The 18,388-nt window shown below is 44.4% G+C and overlaps 2 protein-coding genes across 20 annotated transcripts in view; both read left to right on the top strand.

Annotated features, from left to right (window-relative positions):
• ADPRHL1 (ADP-ribosylhydrolase like 1) overlaps positions 1–18,388 on the top strand; it is a 68,685-nt gene that overhangs the window by 6,228 nt on the left and 44,069 nt on the right. The gene's annotated exons all lie outside the window — the stretch shown is intronic.
• Positions 1–18,388, top strand: part of DCUN1D2 (defective in cullin neddylation 1 domain containing 2) — a 34,156-nt gene that overhangs the window by 6,240 nt on the left and 9,528 nt on the right. For all 19 annotated transcript variants that reach the window (XM_070579404.1, XM_070579395.1, XM_070579394.1 and 16 more), the window contains 2 exons: positions 1,567–1,735; positions 9,012–9,142. In XM_070579404.1, the coding sequence (XP_070435505.1) occupies positions 1,567–1,735; positions 9,012–9,142 (300 nt within the window). The remainder of the gene's footprint in view (positions 1–1,566; positions 1,736–9,011; positions 9,143–18,388) is intronic.

Raw genomic sequence — 18,388 nt, 5'->3', positions numbered from 1 at the left:
AAGCTGTCTATTTAGATCTGAAAAGTGGATTGAAAATTGCATTCTTTTTTAAAAAAATTCTTGGTTCAGAAACATATTCTGTGGTAAAAAAACAGATCTGTAGTTGTTAGAGTTCTCAAAAAATAAACATTGTATTCATGCTTTAGTGTGCTTTAAATTTTTTGGCTAAGTTAATTGTCGAGCTAATTTTGTAAGTCATATGCTATGCATATTTTTTAAGTTATTCAAATATATGCAGCTACTGTTGAAAAAATACTTTTATATAAGTGGAAATTGTCTTTAGTTTTTAGTTTAAGCTGCATCCCGTCATCATTTAATTTTATTCATGCAATTCTAGTCATTTAAAGTAGATAGATGGTACAATCATTTTGGGCTCTAAAAATAATATACAGTTCAAAGACTATTGACAAATGAGATATTGGTTATTATATAATGTATACAAATCAGTGAGTCCTCCAAAGTTCCTTTAAGATCATCAGTATTATTATAGGTGGAATTCACTGTGATGGCTTTTCAGGTGAGAGCTCGTAGACCAGTGTTTCTCTTATCCTGAAGATCTGTCGTGTTAGGGGCGCAGAACTGAATAGGAGTAATGAGAATGTTTTACTGCCCCTTCTCCCTAAGCCCACGGCCACCGTTGTTCTCACTCATAGAGGAGAACAGAGTTGGAAGGATGTTTGTAATTTCATTCATTTAATTTATGCCATCAATTTTTCTTTGGTGAAAACATATGTATAAAAATGTGGTGTATAGTCCTTAAATGACCAAAGTTAAATTTTGTATGACGGGAGGAAAGTTTATCACACTTCATCATTATCTGAGCAGAGGAGCTTCAGGTTTTCTGTCTGCACCTTCTAAACCAGGAGAACGAACACATATGTTATGATGCTATGTTGGGTGCACACAGTCTGCCTGAGATTACTATACCTAGTTTGGTGAGGCCTTGCTGGGGTTCTTTCAGTAGATTTTACTATTTGATTTTCTGATAGAGAAATCACAAATTCCTTAATTTTGTTTCTAAACAGGAGATGGGGGGAGAGAGAAGTCTAATTTTCTAAGCTGTGAAAAATTGATGCATAAAATAAGTGATTTTGAAAAATAAATACTGTACAATAGCATTAGGACTATAGCAAAAGAAATTACTTTTAAAGGAAAAACGTCAGTCTTACTTCAGTAGGATTGTGATAAAAATGAAATATTTAACTCCCCAACACAGTATTTTTGTAGCAGTTTGCCTTTAGGCAAACTAAAATTCTGTAAACTTGAATTTTTATTTTACTTTAGGGAAATTAAATTTTTTCTTAATGATGAAGTGTTCTCAAAGAAGTTTCAATGATTTTTTCCCCCTAAAACCCAGAAAACTAGATTTTAAAAATAGAAGTATTTCCTGGACAAGTTATGATTTGTTGCTGTTTCTTTCATATATAGTAGAAAATTATAGTTCTCTCGTGGATGTATCTGAAATTTGCTCACTGGGGCACTGTGTAGCAGAGGATGCTTCAACTACCCATTTCGTAAGACTTTTCACAATGGTGTAACTTCTTCTTCCCTTAATTTTGACTATAGACCCACAGGATGAAAATAAAATTGGAATTGATGGGATTCAGCAGTTCTGTGAGGATCTAAGCCTGGATCCCGCCAGTGTCAGCGCTTTGGTTATAGCCTGGAAATTCAGGGCAGCGACTCAATGTGAATTTAGCAAAAAGGAGTTTGTGGATGGCATGACAGAGCTTGGGTGAGTAAATTGGTCTCAGTTAAATTTTTTCAGATTGGAAGATACTTTCCATGTTAATTGTTTTTCAACACCCTGTAAAATTAGTTTCATATCAATTCATGTTCTTTGTGTAGCTTACAAATTCTTACACATCTGCACTTTTAAGACTTTGTTTTCCTTTTAAATTCCAGTTAAAGTTTTACTTAATATTTTTATTCAGGTTAATCCCTTTTGTAACTTATTTTCTTCTTTTAAATTTTTTCCCTTGCAGTTCTGAAATGACAGTAGATCTCATGGTGTTTTTGTTTGTTTGTTTGTTTTCAGCCATCAATTTATTTCCTAATACTATGTACTAAATGTATAATTTATTGTGTTGCTATATTTAACACTAATAAACTCATTTTATTTTATTTGCTTGTAACACTCTGTTCTACCTACTGGGTTGGGATAAAGGCTTCATTAATGACTTAAGATGTTTCTCACTTGGTCGGATAAGTCAGAGAAGTAAATGAAAGCACATAACATGTCTTTAACCATTAAGTTATTAAACTGTTTTTGAGGTGGTGTAAGAGCCAGCTTGCCTGACTTGCTGATATGCTGGTATTTCAGTGCTGACAACTTAAACTAGCTTATTTTTAGCTGCTGAAGGAGCTTGAAAGCCTAAGGCTAACGTGGTCTTACGGGATGTGCTTACAGCATCCCGGGGAAAATAGAGCGCTTGTTGTTTCCACAAAACTGATGAATCTGTCACGTTTATCAGCCTCATCTGTTGAGGTGATAAACTCTACAAGAACTTCTTTATTTCTATTAATGTCTTATATTCCTGGTGGTTGTATAATACCACCCAAATGAAAGATATCAGTAGGACTTCGTGCTCTTTGCACCTGGGAGAGCCTGCAGGAGTCCCCAGTACTGTCAGAATGGAAAACACCTATTAACGAAGCCTTCACTTGGCATTGTACTACATTATCCCATCTGTTAAAATCTCCCCAAAATGGAGATTTTGGAAGTAAGTGCTTGTAGAAACACTTACTGGCATTTCTTAGACATTATCTAGAAATATGTTGTACAAGTAAATTTTTTAAATTCATGTCCATTATCCTATTAAGTGTCATAACTTAAAAAAAAACATGTTTTAAAGATTTTCAGAGTGAATCTTCCCAAAATGTGTTAGGTAATTTCATGCCGTCTTATATGGAGCACAGTCGTGCACCAAATAACGTTCCGGTCAATGGCAGACCGCATGTAGGATGGTGGTCCCATAAGATAAGTACCGTACAGCCTCAGTGTGTAGCAGGCTGAACCAGCTAGGTTTGTGTAAGTGCACTCTGTGATGTTTACATGGTGATGACGTCGCCTAACAACTCATTTCTCAGCACGTGTCCCATCATGAGGTGATGCATGACCGTACACAGAACGTAATTTAAGGTTACAAGTGGATGGCGTTAGTGGTACTGCTCTCCACATCTCACAGGGCACTGAAGGTAAAAGCATTGGTAAATATTGAAGTGCTGCAGACTGAAGTCTTGTTAATGTGTCAGGAAACCGTTGTAGAGATAACCTCAGTGCTTGGAGGGCTGTGAAGAACTATGTGCCTCTAGTCTAAGTATCACTCAACTTTTAAAAAACGCTTTGGCATTGTGTCTGCTCTATTATTTTTTCACACTTTTTCTGGGCTTCTACTTCTTAACAGTGATTAGAGGGCCTGCATTTAACAGTGAATCCTACATCCGTTCCTTGAGGCGTGAGGATTCTTAAGTAAACTGAGCAAATTTATAAAACACTTTATCTTTGTAGAAATAAAGAAATTGACTGTATGTGTGGATCTGTTTCTGGATTCTCTGTTGCACTCCATGGGTCTTTTTATCTGTCCTTATTGCAACACCGCATAGTCTTGACTATTGTAACCTGAGAGTAAGTCTTGAATTGTCGTGAAGTCTTCCTACTTTGTTCATCTGTTTCAAGATCATTAGTCAATTTTTATTATTTAAATGGGGGAAAGAAGAGTCTTTTCAACAAACGATGCTGAAACAACTGGGTAAACATGAAACAAAAGTAACCTCCATCCCCACATACCATACATAAAAATTAATTTGGGCTAGATTATAGCCCTGCGCCAGAAACTTAAAACTGTAAAGTTCTAGACAAAACATAGAAAAATGTCCTTGCGACCTTGGGTTAAGCAACACTTTAGAGGAGACATAAAAAGCATTAGGCATAAAGGAAAAAATTGGACTTCATCAAAGTTAAAAACTTCTGCTTATCGAAAGATACTATTAAAATGAAAAAGATAAAACAGTAAGAGAAAATATTTGCTTTCTCTCTGTATATATTGTAATCACTATAAAAATAGAAGAATATATAATTTCTAAATAATAGAGTGGGGAATAAAGTAATAAATTCAATCCAAAAGAATGCAAGAAAAAAAAGAACACAAGGAAAAATTAATTTAAAGGCAGGATAGATGGAAAGCATGTGATAAAATTGAGGATTTAAACCCAAGTATACCAAGCATTTACATAGTTACATTAAATATAAGTGAACTAAATGTTCACAATTATAGAGATAATGAGGGACATTTCATAATGATAAAAGGTTTATTTCACCAGGAAGGCAATAGTTTATTTAAAGAAAAAATAAATATTATAAAGGGAAAGATACAATTCTATGATCAAAGTGGAGAATTCTTACACATATCTTACCAACTGATAGAATGAGCAGATGAAAAATCAGTAAGGAAATAGAAAATTTGGACAACACAACAAATGGCCTAATGGGCATATTTAGAACATTGCCTTCAGTGTTGAAGAATACATATTCTTTTCAAAAAGACACATGGAACATTTATAAATATTGACCATAAACTGGGCGTAAAGTAAGTTGCAACAATTTCAAAGGATTGGAATGATACAGAGAATGTTTTCTGACTAGAATACAGTTAAGATAGGAACATAACAAAGATAACTAGATAGTTTGAAATGTGTGTGGATATTGTATACCTCTGAATAACTCTTGGGTTGAGGAAGGTTACAGAGGAAATTAGAAAATATTTTGAATGATGAAGTAAATACTACATAGGAAAACCTACAGGATTTAGCTTTTTAAGTGCATATTTTAGGAAGAAGAAAAGGTTGAAAATCAGTAAGCAAAGCATCCATCTCAAGAAGCAGGAAATTAAACTCAGAATGTAGAAGAAGGAATTAATTTTTTTTAAACAGGCAGTAATTCAATGAAATAGAAAAGAAGTTGTCAGTAGAAAGAATCCATAAAGCCAGAAACTTATTTGAAAAGATTCATAAAAGTAATAAATAGCAAACAACCAGTATAGAATGAAAAGAAGGACATCACTGTAGACCTTACAGACATGGAAAGATGACTGTGTTATAAACAGCTTTATACCAGTGAGTTTGAAAACCTAAATGAAATGGAGAAATTCTTTTAAAAATACAACTTACTAAAATGCCTACATGAAGAAATGGTTCTTTAACTCTTGAAAAATTTGAACTCATAATTTAAAAATCTTTTCCAAGAGAAAATTCGTGACCAGGTTTGGCTCATAGTACATCATACCAAACTTTTAATGAAGAGAATAACACCAATTGTACACAGCCTTCTCCTGAGAAGAGAGGGAGAAACACTCCCTAGTTTGTTTTGAAGCCAGCACAACCTGGCTAACAAAACCTAGAAAGAACATTTTGAGAATGGAAAATTAGAGGCCACTGTCAGTCATCAGAATCAAAAGATGCATAAGATGAACATAAGAAGCAAAAATCCTAAGCAGATTGTTAGCAAACTAAATCCAGCCCTAAAAACAAATCAAATGAAAAACCAGGATAATTTATCATGACAAAATTTGTTATAGTCCAGGAATGCAAGATTTGTTTAACGTTACAAAGGCAATCAATGTAATTTATCAGTAATAAGAGGAGAGAGGGCAAGGAAGATTATCTCAGTGCATAAAATGGGTTTGATAAAATTCAGTTCCATTCATGATTTTTTAAAAAAGAGAGAACTCATAGCAAACCAAGAATAAAAGGGACAGGCCTTAATCTGGCCCCAACCCCCACCCCCACCAGTTCTACAGCACTCAGTGTGCTTACTGGAACCTGCATGCTTGCCTCTGTTCAACGTTGAGCAGGGGGTCGTAGCTAGTCCAATCTACAGGTAAAATATTAGGATCAAGAAGTGGGTTTAGCCAGATTGCAGGACCCAAGGTCAGCAAAACAAAAGTTGGTCAGATTTCAGAACACTGAATGCGACAATGCAACAAAATGGTGAATTATAAAAATATATGTCATTTTCAGTAGCGTCAAAAATACTCAACACCTAAGATAAGTATACTTAAAGATGTGTGCTACCTTCATAGAGAAAATAAGCCACCAAGAGACAGCAAACCCAAGGAAATGGAGAAATATACTTCATTTATAGGTTGGAACGCTCAGCGTTTTATCCCTAAATTTATCTATACGTTTAGTGATCTCAGTCCAAACCCCACTAAGTAGTAGATTTATGAATGTGGAATTTGACAAGCAGATTTAAAGTTTGTATGAAAACAATGGTTGAGAGTAGCCAACAATTCATAAAGAAAAAGAAGAGGGCGGGGAGATTTGCTCCACCAGATAATCAGGACTTCTCAAGCTGCAGTGATTAAGACTACACGGTACTGAGTGTCAGAATAGTCCATAGACCAGGGGAACAGAGTGGGGAGCCTAGAAGAGTCCAGGGACCAGGGGACAGAATGGGGAGCCTAGAAGAGTCCATAGACCAGGGGGACAGAGTGGGGAGCCTGGAATAGTCCATAGACCAGGAGGACAGAGTGGGGAGCCTAGAATAGTCCATAGACCAGGGGGACAGAGTGGGGAGCCTAGAATAGTCCATAGACCAGGGGGACAGAATGGGGAGCCTAGAATAGTCCATAGACCAGGGGACAGAGTGGGGAGCCTAGAATAGTCCATGGACCAGGGGACAGAGTGGGGAGCCTAGAAGAGTCCATGGACCAGGGGGACAAAGTGGGGAGCCTAGAAGAGTCCATAGACCAGGGGACAGAGTGGGGAGCCTAGAAGAGTCCATAGACCAGGGGACAGAATGGGGAGCCTAGAAGAGTCCATGGACCAGGGGGACAGAGTGGGGAGCCTAGAAGAGTCCATAGACCAGGGGGACAGAGAGGGGAGCCTAGAAGAGTCCATAGACCAGGGGACAGAATGGGGAGCCTAGAAGAGTCCATAGACCAGGGGAACAGAATGGGGAGCGTAGAATAGTCCATAGACCAGGGGGACAGAGAGGGGAGCCTAGAATAGTCCATAGACCAGGGGAACAGAATGGGGAGCGTAGAAGCAAACGCATGTGTTCAGGTAGGTTTGATTTATGGCAAAGGTGGCAACCAGAGAGAGGTGGAGAAAGGACATCTTTTCCGTAAATGGTCTGGGGAGAATTGGCTGGTCATACAGAAAAAATCATCTTGATCCCTACCTCACACTGCATAGACATCAGTTCCAAGTAGATTGCAGATCTCAATGTGAAAGGCTAAAGCCAGAAGCCTCTGGAAGATAATGTAGGAGAGCATGGCCATGCAGTACGGAAAGCTTCAAAATGTCACCCAAAAACCCCATAAAGAGGAAGACTGATGAGCGCCCATATTGATGGTCAGGAAACACCATCCAGGGAGGGAGAGGGCAGCACACAGGCTGGGAGAGAGCACTTTAATGTACTCAGCTGACTAAGACTTATATCCCTAGCATGGGAAGATTTCCTACAAAACAGTAAGAAAAAGATAACCTAATTGAAAATGGGCAAGATTGAACGAGCACTTCACGAAACCATTTCCAGATGGCCAGTGAAAACACGAGGTACGCGGTCTCGTTCACTGGGGAAGTGCAGGTTAAGACGACAAAGGAACAGACCCTCACAGGCCACTCAGAATGGCTAAGATAAGACACAGTCGCACATATAGTGGAAATGAGGCAGCAGGAACTCTGGGCACTGCTGGTGGGGTGTGCAGTGGGACAGCGACTCCACAAACAGTTGGATGCGACTGAGGAAGCTGCAGGTGCATGGTCCCTGCGACCCAGCCATCCGCTCTTGGGTGTGTGCCTAACAGCACATTCACCTGGCTGCCCGGGTACACACAGAGACATTCTCTACAACACTTTGTAACTAGAAAACTGGAAACAGCCAAAATATATGTCATCAGTAGGATATATAAACTCTAAAACATGAATAGAGTGGAATGCTATATGGCACTGAAAATGAACCAGCCAGAGCTACACATGTGAGCACGAGTGAACCTCACGGACAGAATGTTAGCACAGAAGGCCAGACACAGAATAATATACACTGTTTGTTCCCATTTATAAAAGTCAAAACCAGGGAAAACTAACCTACGCTCTCCAGGAGTGCTCGTCAGGGTGACAGAGGCATAAAGCAGAGTAAAAGGTGACCGCATGGAGGAAGAGGCCCTGGTGGGCAAAAGGTGCCGCTGCTGGCCCATCCTCGATGTGGGGCTGTGCTCGTGCACCACGACGGGCCCTGTGTGAGCATGGCCTTGCTGGCCTGGCGGGTGCTGGCTGCTCCAGGCGTCCCCATTGTCCTTCCTCAGCCCTGCTTCACTGGGGCGCGAGGACAAGTGCGTGTTACTTTTATTTGCTTCCTTGCTTCAGTGGAAATAAAAAAGACAAGTTTTATGTTTTTCTGTTCTAGATTTTTGCTTTACAGGCTTTTTAATGTTCTTAAAGGTTCTTGACTTTTTGGAAGAAAATCCAATTTTAGGGCAATAGTTGTGTCTATCACACTTGGATATTCAAAATCTGACCTGCTATAATGCAGAGACCGCCAGGTACAGTAGCTTCCATGCAGCAGGGGTCTTCTCCCCTTGTGGGACAGAACAGAGCTGGCAGAGCGGCTCAGTTCGCGGAGTCCCTGAGGAAATGGGGTCTTTCCTTCTTGCCACTCGGCCGTCTCAGGCACTGGCCTGTGCATGGTCAGAGCTGCACGGTTAAACCGTGCCTGTCTTCCAGCCCACACAGAGGAGGGCAAGCAGTTTTGGTTTTTTTCTTTTAGTGACAGCTTTATTGAAATATAGTTCACATACAGTACAATCTGCCCACTTAAAGTCTACACATCGTCACAATCAGTTTTAGAGCATTTCGAGTGCTCGGCCAGAGAAAGGGGCCCACAAGAACTGCACCTCGCTGCTCTTAGCCCTGAGCCTCAGGCTGCACCACATTGCGGGGGAGCCGGGAGCTGCCCGGGCCTGGGAGGCACGTCTGCCACTGTCACACAGCACTGTCTCTCGTCGCAGGTGCGACAGCACAGACAAGCTGAAAGCCCTTCTGCCAAGACTGGAGCAAGAGCTTAAGGACGCAGTGAAGTTCAAGGATTTTTATCAGTTCACCTTTTCCTTTGCCAAGAACCCCGGGCAGAAGGGTTTAGGTGAGTATAGAATCCAGGTTTGTAAGACGAGACGCCACGTCTCGGTGAGACTGTACGTGGACACCATCAGCAGGATTCTCCTCCTGCCTGCTCTGCTCTCCTTCCTCTGCTGGTTTCTTGTTCTCTCCACTGGTTTCCTCCACGTGCAGATGGAGTAGGTTTAGCACTGCATACTTGAACACCTCAACCAGTAGTCACTCGCGACTTTTAGGTTAAAATATTTACATTTTGAAACGTAAACTAATTTGCTGTCTATTCTCTCGCATTGATATCTGGTTGACTGATGGGTTGGAGAAGTCACTAGTTGGTACGGACGTTGGAGTGTGTGATCCGGCCGATGCTGTGGTGGAGACTGGCCGGCTGACATCAGTCCTGTCGCAGTCTGGAGATTTGGAGTCGCCTTACCTGAAACCCGTTCTCGTGTGCATTGAGTTACATTGTGGCGCTTCTTTCAGAGCTGTGTGGTTTTGCCATGCTATAACTCGTGTATTACTGTATATGGTACATTTGGAAAATTCTTTAACTTAGTTTTCTTTGGGTTTTTGGTTCATTTGAGTGTTTTATTCAGCTCATTTTCATGTTTTGCCCGTAAGGACTACACAGTTTATTTCTGTCGTCTTCTTTCCAAACATCAGTCTGTGTTGACCTGCACTTGGTAGCTAATGTAACAAACCTATGTTTAGTTCAGTAAAATCTCTTACAGGCTTGGAGAGAGGAATTACGTGGTCTATTAGAAAGTATGTTTTGAGGAAAGGTTCTTGAAAATAAAAGCAATATTATAAATGACCAAAATTAGGTAGGAAGCACAAAGTGGGCTTGAAAATCCTCAGGTAGAAAAATCCACTTCACATGTGCTTTCAGATGCTGACTTCACTCGTGCATGTGGGCAGGTGTGTGTGTGGAGACATTCCTGTCCCTTCTGTCCCTCTGACACTGTCCTGTCCTTCTCCTGTAACAGATCAAGCACAGGCGCACATCGAGGCGGCAGGCTCTGCTGCATCAGATAAGGGACGGGGCTTGGGCTCCCCTGCGTGGGATCAGGGACGGGGCGGGGGCTCCCCTATCTCAGATCGGGGACAGGGCGCGGGCTCCCCCGCATCGGGTCAGGGATGGGCCAGTCTCTCCTGTCTCAGTCAGTGATGTGGGTGGCTGTCTTTTCTCAAGCACTTTTCCCGTTCCCTGGCAGGGGTGGTTCCTCTGTTTCCTCCTGTGTGCTGTCTGTTTCCAGCTTTGTCCTGTTGCACTGTGGTGAGTCTCCCATCAGACCCCTCTCTGGGCTGGTTGGCCAGAACGAGTTTCTCGCCCGCGTGCCGCCTCAGGGACCCTGCAGCTGCCGCCTCAGGAGTGATGAGGCTTCCGCCTTGAGGGTCCGTTCAGGAACTCTCGTGAACAAATCTGCTTAAAACTTGGGAAGGTGGCAGCGAGGGGCTGCTGAGGAAGGGTGGGCGTGTGTTTCCCTGTTCGAGAAGGCGGGTGGCAGATGGAGCCTGCCTGTGTGTGGAGGCGCAGCGGCGAGGGTCCCACAGCAGGGGCCACTCACATCCTGCCTGCTCGTGAGGCAGAGGGCTGAGGTCATGTGGGACGTCGAGGCATTCGGGAGAGCTGTTCTGATGTGTTTGTGTGTGAGGACAGCACTGGCTTCCCCGTTTGGCCTCATGCCAGCAAAGGGTCTGGTCTCATGAGAGTCCAGCCTGAAAGGAGAGGAGAGTCCACGCTGGACGCCAAGCGTGGGCAGCAGAAGAGCCAGCTGGTGCCAGGCCTGCTGGGTTTTGTCCACCTCCCCCTCACAGAGACCAGCCCGTGGTAGACGACTGGGAGAAGGACAGCAGGGGGCCCTGGGCGTGACCCCTCGCCTGCCCCAGTGCTCAGGTGGCCTCTCTGGCCCACGACTCCCATCGGGCATCATGTCGCCCGGGGAAGAGCTGCCCGTGCTTCCAGGGGGACCTTGAGGAGACCAGACTGAGACACTGGCAGCAGGACCTGGTTAAACTAGAACTTCAGGTGATCCCACTGTGTGAGTGCAGACGGGAGAGTTGGACTTACAGAGTTGTGTCCCTGGGAAAATTTAAATGCTTGGCATACCTTAAAAAGAAAGAACTCAGGGGCCAGCCTGGTGGCGCAGCAGTTAAGTGCACACATTCCGCTCCGGTGGCCCTGGGTTGGCCAGTTCGAATCCTGGATGCAGACCTAGGCACTGCTCATCAAGCCATGCTGTGGCAGGCGTCCCACATACAAAGTACAGGAAGAAGGGCACGGATGTTAGATCAGGGCCAGTCTTCCTCAGCAAAAAGAGGAGGATTGGTGGCAGATGTTAGCTCAAAAACAAACAAAAACAAAACTCTTGCAGTATTACTCAGCAGAAGGAATGAAATTGGAGTGGAGTGTTAGCAGCCGTCCTGGCGTGCTTCCTCAGCTAGTCTTCAGACACAGGACTGGCCTCGACAGCCAGTGTGGCTTTCGTTTGTAGGGGCTGCTTCTGTCTTTTACCTTGTTACTGAAAAGAAAGCTGGAAACTGCTGCTTGCCCAGCACCCAAGGAGTGGCAGCCAGGTGCTCTCGTCTGACCCACATGTGGCATTACCTCCATTTTGTAAGCAGGGAAACTGCAGCTGAGGCATGAACACAGGCCATGGCCGTGGGGTCTGGAGCCCAGCCTCTCCTGTCCACTGTGTTCACACCTCCCTAGTGGGCAGCTCACGTGGGCTGAGAGCCCAAGGGAGCCAGGGCCTGGGGTGCACTGGGAGTCTGCAGGCACAGGAGAGAGCCACACACATGTCTCAAGGTCTCGCTGTCATGGGCCTGCAGGGAAAGGTGGGACCCCAGAGTAGGATCAGCTGTCTTGGCCCCGTACGTCCGCTCCCAGCCCCCCACCTGCCCCAGCGCTCCTGCCTTCCAGGGCTATCTCTCCGTGCCTCGCTGGCCTGCACGTTCTCCGCTCGTCTTCACCTTCTCGGGACCCTCCAGGACCCACCATTCTCCCTGCATCTTCCATTTTGTATTATTCGATCTCAACATACTTGCTTCATACTATGTGTATGTATTGTATGAGCAAAATATATTATAATTTTAAACCTCCTAAAATATTCAGTCTGTTTCAACACAAATGACTTCTGAGTTTTTCAAAGCAACAAACATTGGCAAAAAATAGTGATTTCCTCATGTGATTTCGCTGCATCGGGTTGTGTCAAGGTGGGAACCTTTTTGAAGTGACGTGCTGCATCACTCACTCCTGTGTGTGGACAGGAAAAGCTTTCCTGCTGTCTCCAGATGCTGCCGTATGTCCTGGCTGGTGTACGTCCCCTGGTGTGTGTGCCGTGTGTCCTGGCTGGTGCATGTCCCCTGGGGTGTGTGCCGTGTGTCCTGACAGGTGCACATCCCCTGGTGTGTGTGCCATATGTCCTGGCTGGTGCACGTCCCCTGGGGTGTGTGCCGTGTGTCCTGGCTAGTGCATGTCCCCTGGGGTGTGTGCCGTGTGTCCTGGCTGGTGCATGTCCCCTGGGGTGTGTGCCGTGTGTCCTGGCTGGTGCATGTCCCCTGGGGTGTGTGCCGTGTGTCCTGACAGGTGCACATCCCCTGGTGTGTGTGCCATATGTCCTGGCTGGTGCATGTCCCCTGGGGTGTGTGCCGTGTGTCCTGGCTGGTGCATGTCCCCTGGGGTGTGTGCCATGTGTCCTGGCTGGTGCATGTCCCCTGGGGTGTGTGCCGTGTGTCCTGACAGGTGCATGTCCCCTGGGGTGTGTGCCGTGTGTCCTGACTGGTGCGCATCTCCAGGTGTGTGTGCCGTGTGTCCTGACTGGTGCGCGTCCTCGGGTGTGTGTGCCATGTGTCCTGGCCGGTGTGCGTCCTCAGGTGTGTGTGCCATGTGTCCTGGCTGGTCTCTGTCCCCTGGTGTGTGTGCCGTGTGTCCTGGCTGGTGCATGTCCCCTGGTGTGTGTGCAGGTGTGTCCTGACAGGTGCATGTCCCCTAGTGCGTGTGCCGTGTGTCCTGGCTGGTGCACGTCCCCTGGGGTGTGTGCCGTGTGTCCTGGCTGGTCTCTGTCCCCTGGTGTGTGTGCCATGTGTCCTGGCCGGTGCATGTCCCCTAGTGGGCAGGCCCAGTCTTAAGGCAGATTACAGGGCTTGAGTCAGTCAGTGGGCAAGCGTGTGACTTGGTTGTGGTGGCTGTCAACAGTCAGTTGTCAGGTGTGTCATCCTGCCTTGAGTGTGACGCTCTTCTGAAGATGTCAGCCATGAGCTTGCTCTCACTGGGCAGAGTAGGTCATAGGGAGACCAGGCACCGTGTTCAGCTCCTCACTTCCCTGCCCTGCCCCACCCAGGGATAACCCTGCATCCCGGAGCCATGGCCACTGACAGCACGTCCCACCTCAGCTTTGTGTTTTTATGGTCTTTCCACCTGTGAAGGTGTTTCTCTTCAAGATTCTCGTGTCTGTCTGGAGGAGCTGCCCCTCCGCTCTCCTTTCCTGTGATGGACACTGCCATCTCCATGGCCCCAGGCTTAGGTGGCCGCGAGTTGGAGCAGAATGGGGTGAGGATCGACGTTAGAGGAGCCATGCCTCTGGGAGGGGCCGTCTGTGAAAGGGATGGGCCGCCAGGGAAGGGAGGCCTGCCCAAGGCCATCTCGTCGTGGGCCTTGCTGCAGCACCGTCCTGCGTCGCCTGCACAGCCGCCTTGTGTCAGAAGCTCTTAGGCTGCTAACTCCTGGTTTGCTTAACACTATAAGCGAGTTTTCTATTTTAATTATGTCAGGAAGACTAGGAAAAATGAATAAGGTGTTATTAGCTCAGACACCCATAAAGTATAAGTCGGAGGCGTGATCGTGCTGACGGACAGAGTGGCTGTGTAACTGTCCACATGGACGTGAAGGACCACAGCAGGCTGTTACTCGGGGGTCAGACGGCTGGCAGCCGAGTCTGGGGCTTGCATGCACTCGCGTTCCATCTTTCGGGAATTCTGCAGGTGCCTTTGCTGTCTTGGGTCAGACCTCACCTCTGGCCGGGACGCTGGCACTGCCGCAGCTCACAGCCTGGCTTCATGGACCATCGAGGGTGGCCTTCTGGTCCTGTCGCTTCCTTTCTGTTTGTTGTTTGGATAATCCTGTAAGGAAATGCTTCCCGTCTTCTAGTGTCTCGCTTCCCAGGGGCACAGTTCATTTAGGGAGGGCAGGATAAATGCTGGATTCTTTGCCCTTTCCTAACAGTGGTCATGATAATGAGTTGTTTCCCTAGCATCCTTTGAAAAGGACTTGCTGGTGTTTATTTTTATTGTATCGTTGTGAACTCACGGATCTAAATGCATATGAGGGTTTCAATCGGTGCATTTCTGCCCCTTGTTGAAGTTCAGGTTGTCCTGTCTGTAGCCGGGGGGTCCCTTTGGGTTGGTGCATCCTTTTGATGTGACCCGGGAGGGCTTGGCTGCCTCGCTGTCTGCCAGGACAGGCCGTTGGAAGCTCATTGTGTGCAATTAAATTAAAGCCTCCTTTAGTTTGGACCTTGATTACCCGTAACTATCATCAGTGTTCTCGAGAAAACGTTACCGGTCTCTTCTAGAAACTAACAGATAGGCACCAGCATCACGGTACTGAAGAAGCTTTGAGTTGGGCTCACTCAGCATTCTTGGGGTGTCTCAGGAAGACTTGCCCGCTTAGCAAGGACGGGCACCACGTTCCTGGCAAGTGGTTCTCTCTGCCGTGAATATTATTTCTTCTTATGCTGCCTTTTCTTTTTTGACTTCTCTCCATTTCCTGGTTTCCCCTAAGTAATAGTCACCCAAACAGAAATATCACTTTCCATGCCTTTCTAAAATTTGGCTAATTCAGGTCTGAGTATAATTATTATACTTCAACAGCAAGATTTAGGTAATGCTTTACTTTGGAGCAGTTTAATTCTTTTTTCTTTTTTTAAAGATTGGCACCTGGGCTAACAACTGTTGCCAATCTTCCTTTTTTTTTTTAAGGATTGGCACCTGGGCTAACAACTGTTGCCAATCTTTTTTTTTTATCTGCTTTATCTCCCCAAACCCCGCCTGTACACAGTTGTATATCTTAGTTGCATGTCCTTCTAGTTGTGGGATGTGGGGCCGCCTCAACGTAGCCTGACGAGTGGTGCCGTGTCCGCGCCCAGGATCTGAACCCTGGGCCGCCGCAGCGGAGCGCGCAAACTTAACCACTGGGCCACGGAGCCGGCCCCCAGTTTAATTCTTAGAGCCTTATTTAGCTTCATTTTTCAAAGTGATAATTAGTCTGATCCAAATTTTAAAATAATGACAGTTATTCTTTGTTGTTATTAAATGGTTACCAGGAAAGGGCACCTTGAAATATTAGTAAATGGTAGTACGATATTATTTCTTTCTGTTTCATTCTGTAACTTTAATATTGTTAGTATAACTTAGGACAATTAAGTTTCTGCTGGAAATAATTACTTGATTTTATTGATATTTTGTAATCTATGGGATTCCTTAATGTTGAAATGCGAATGTTTGAGAAGGGTTAGCATTTCATTTAACTTTATGTGTAGGTGTTGTTTTAAGAACTTTTATCTTGTAATGCCAAGTTAACCTGCCAGAAATGGAAAAGTATTGAGGAAATTTTCTCAAAGTTACACTTTACCTTAGTTCCTTGCACAGCAGGGTCTGCAGACCCGCACATCAGCACATCTGGGGGCCAGAATTGCAGATTCTCAGGTGGCAACCCAGACCCCTATTCAGGTTAGTAATTGCTACATAACAAAGTACCTCAAAACTTAGTGGCTTTAAACAAGGATCATTTTTTTTTAACTTTTTTCAGGAAGATTTGCACTGAGCTAACTGCTGCCAGTCCTCCTCTTTTTGCTGAGGAAGGCTGGCCCTGAGCTAACATCTGTGCCCATCTTCCTCTACTTTATATGTGGGATGCCTGCCACAGCATGGCTTGCCAAGTGGTGCCACGTCCGCACCTGGGATCTGAACCGGCGAACCCTGGGGCGCTGAAGCAGAACGTGCACACTTAACCGCTGCCCCATCAGCCGGGCCAAAGGATCGCTTTTTATAGCTCGGATCCCATGGGTCGGGGTGTGGGCGGGGCTCAGCTCTTCTGTTCCAAGGGTGTCAGCTCAGACATTCAGGATGTTTCAGCTGGCGGCTGGTCTAGGTTGAAACGCCAGGAGGGACTTGCGCGAGGGGCTGATGCCTTTGTGCTCCTTCTCTTGGCTCCCATGGCTTCTTGCAGCGTGGTGGCCTCAGGCCGGAAGGGTGCTGCTGCAGAGGCCGCGGTGCTCCAAGCAGGGGAGACGGGAGCCGAGTATGTCTGAAGGCTCCGCCCTGGAAATCCTCCAGCATCACTTCTGTTTGTCACATTCAACACAGTTTTTTAAAAATTTTTATTGAGATAATGATAGTTTACAGCCTTGTGGAATTTCAGCTGTACATTATTGTCTGTCAGTCCTGTTGTAGGTGCACCACTTCCCCCTTTGTGCCCCCCCCTTCCCCTGGGAGCCACTAGTCAGTTCTCTTTGTCCACATGTTTAAATTCCCCATATGAGTGGAGTCATACAGAGATTGTCCTTCTCTATCTGGCTTATTTCACTTAACATAATACCCTCAAGATCCATCCATGTTGTTGTGAATGGGACTATTTTATTGTTTTTTATGGCTGAGTAGTAGTCCATTGTATATATATACCGCCTCTTCTTTATCCAGTCATGAGTCGATGGGCATTTAGGTTGCTTCCACGTCTTGGCTATTGTGAATAGTGCTGCGCTGAACATAGGGGTGCATGGGACTTTTGGAATTGCTGGTTTCAAGTTCTTTGGATAGATACCCAGCAGTGGGATGGCTGGGTCATATGGTATTTCTATTTTTAATTTTTTCAACACATATTTTTAATTCCATAGTAACTTCCAAAAGGGTGTAAATTAGAGTGTAATTGATTACCCAGTTTAAACATTCATTTTCTTTCTCCATGAATATTTCAAAGAAATTCAGTATGAGGATAAGGAATGTTTTGAACCATTTTTGCAATTGAGAGCTTAATGTGTTTAGCCTCTATTTTAAATGGATTTGCCTTAGAATCAGGCAGCAGAAAAGGTAAAGTTTACAGTTTATCCTGTAATTCCTTTACTGAGAAAAAATAATCTATTTTATGTCTATAGATAATTAAGTAAGATGTTTATCAAAATCATTCACTAGAGTAGTAGAACAGTTATTGATTTTGGTTCTTTGCTTCATGAGATTGAGAGACTCTGAAATTGTACTGAAGAAAATATTAGCCTCTTCAGGGAAGCGATTAGATTGAGCATTTCAAGTACTTCACACTCTATTTTAGATGGCTTTTTGAACGCTTTTAAAAGAAAGAAGGATGAATGATTTTATGACGACAAACCAAAAGTAGAACAATTGAATTTACAATTTCCAAAGTGTGTTACATGCTCTGTCTTCTGAAGGATTAAACATAAATTAAAGAGGTTGATAGAGGTGTTCCTGTAGTTCTAGAAAGAGCATAGGCAGCCGTGGAAAAGGGTCAGAACAAGAGACCTGTCCTTCATTTCCTTCAGGTTTGTGTGTCTGTGTGTGTGTGACTGTGTGCTGTGTTGTTTTATGTCAGATTATTCTGTAGCTTGTACTTAACTGGTAGTCATCCTAATAAAGAAGATAATTAAAGTTATTTGACTCTTTGTTTTAATGCAAGAAGCTTAGCATAGTTTCATACTGGCGGGAGTCTGGAATCAGTTGGCTTTGAGAAATCTTGATTTTTGAGGAAGTAAAGTTTCATGATAATTAGCTAATTTTCATCTGCCTGAAGATCCTTTTTTGACAGAAGGGGCATCTTCATTATCTAATTCTAAATGAAGCATCACAAACATAAATTTTAAATAGTTATACCTTCTTCTAAACATTTTCTTACTCAGGAGATAAGACTTTTCAGAGGTTATTGGGCAGAAAACAGCTGCTGTAAAGCTTCTTTGCGTAGCCGCCAGAGCACCTGCTGTCCTTGCTCTCAGTTCTCCAGTTCTGTCGTTTTGAGTTGTGTTGTTGTTATTTTGCAAATGGCTAAGTCCATCAGGACAACATTCAACATTTTTACATGGGTGACACTAAACGTTGAAAGTGCATACATTCGCTTTCAGTCGTGTTGTTTGCAGACCCACAGATCAGGAACTCTCTAAGAAAGGTTTCTAGGACGAAACTAGCCCAGAAGTTACCAGATTAACTATCCAATATAAAACTGTATTTTTCTTTCCTCCCCAGGTTTACCTCCATTTGTCAGTGTGAGACT

Source organism: Equus przewalskii, chromosome 16 (genome assembly GCF_037783145.1).
Source record: "Equus przewalskii isolate Varuska chromosome 16, EquPr2, whole genome shotgun sequence".
NCBI lineage: Eukaryota > Metazoa > Chordata > Mammalia > Perissodactyla > Equidae > Equus > Equus przewalskii.
Note: the sequence above shows the minus strand (reverse complement) of the source record. Positions and strands in the feature narration are given on the sequence as shown.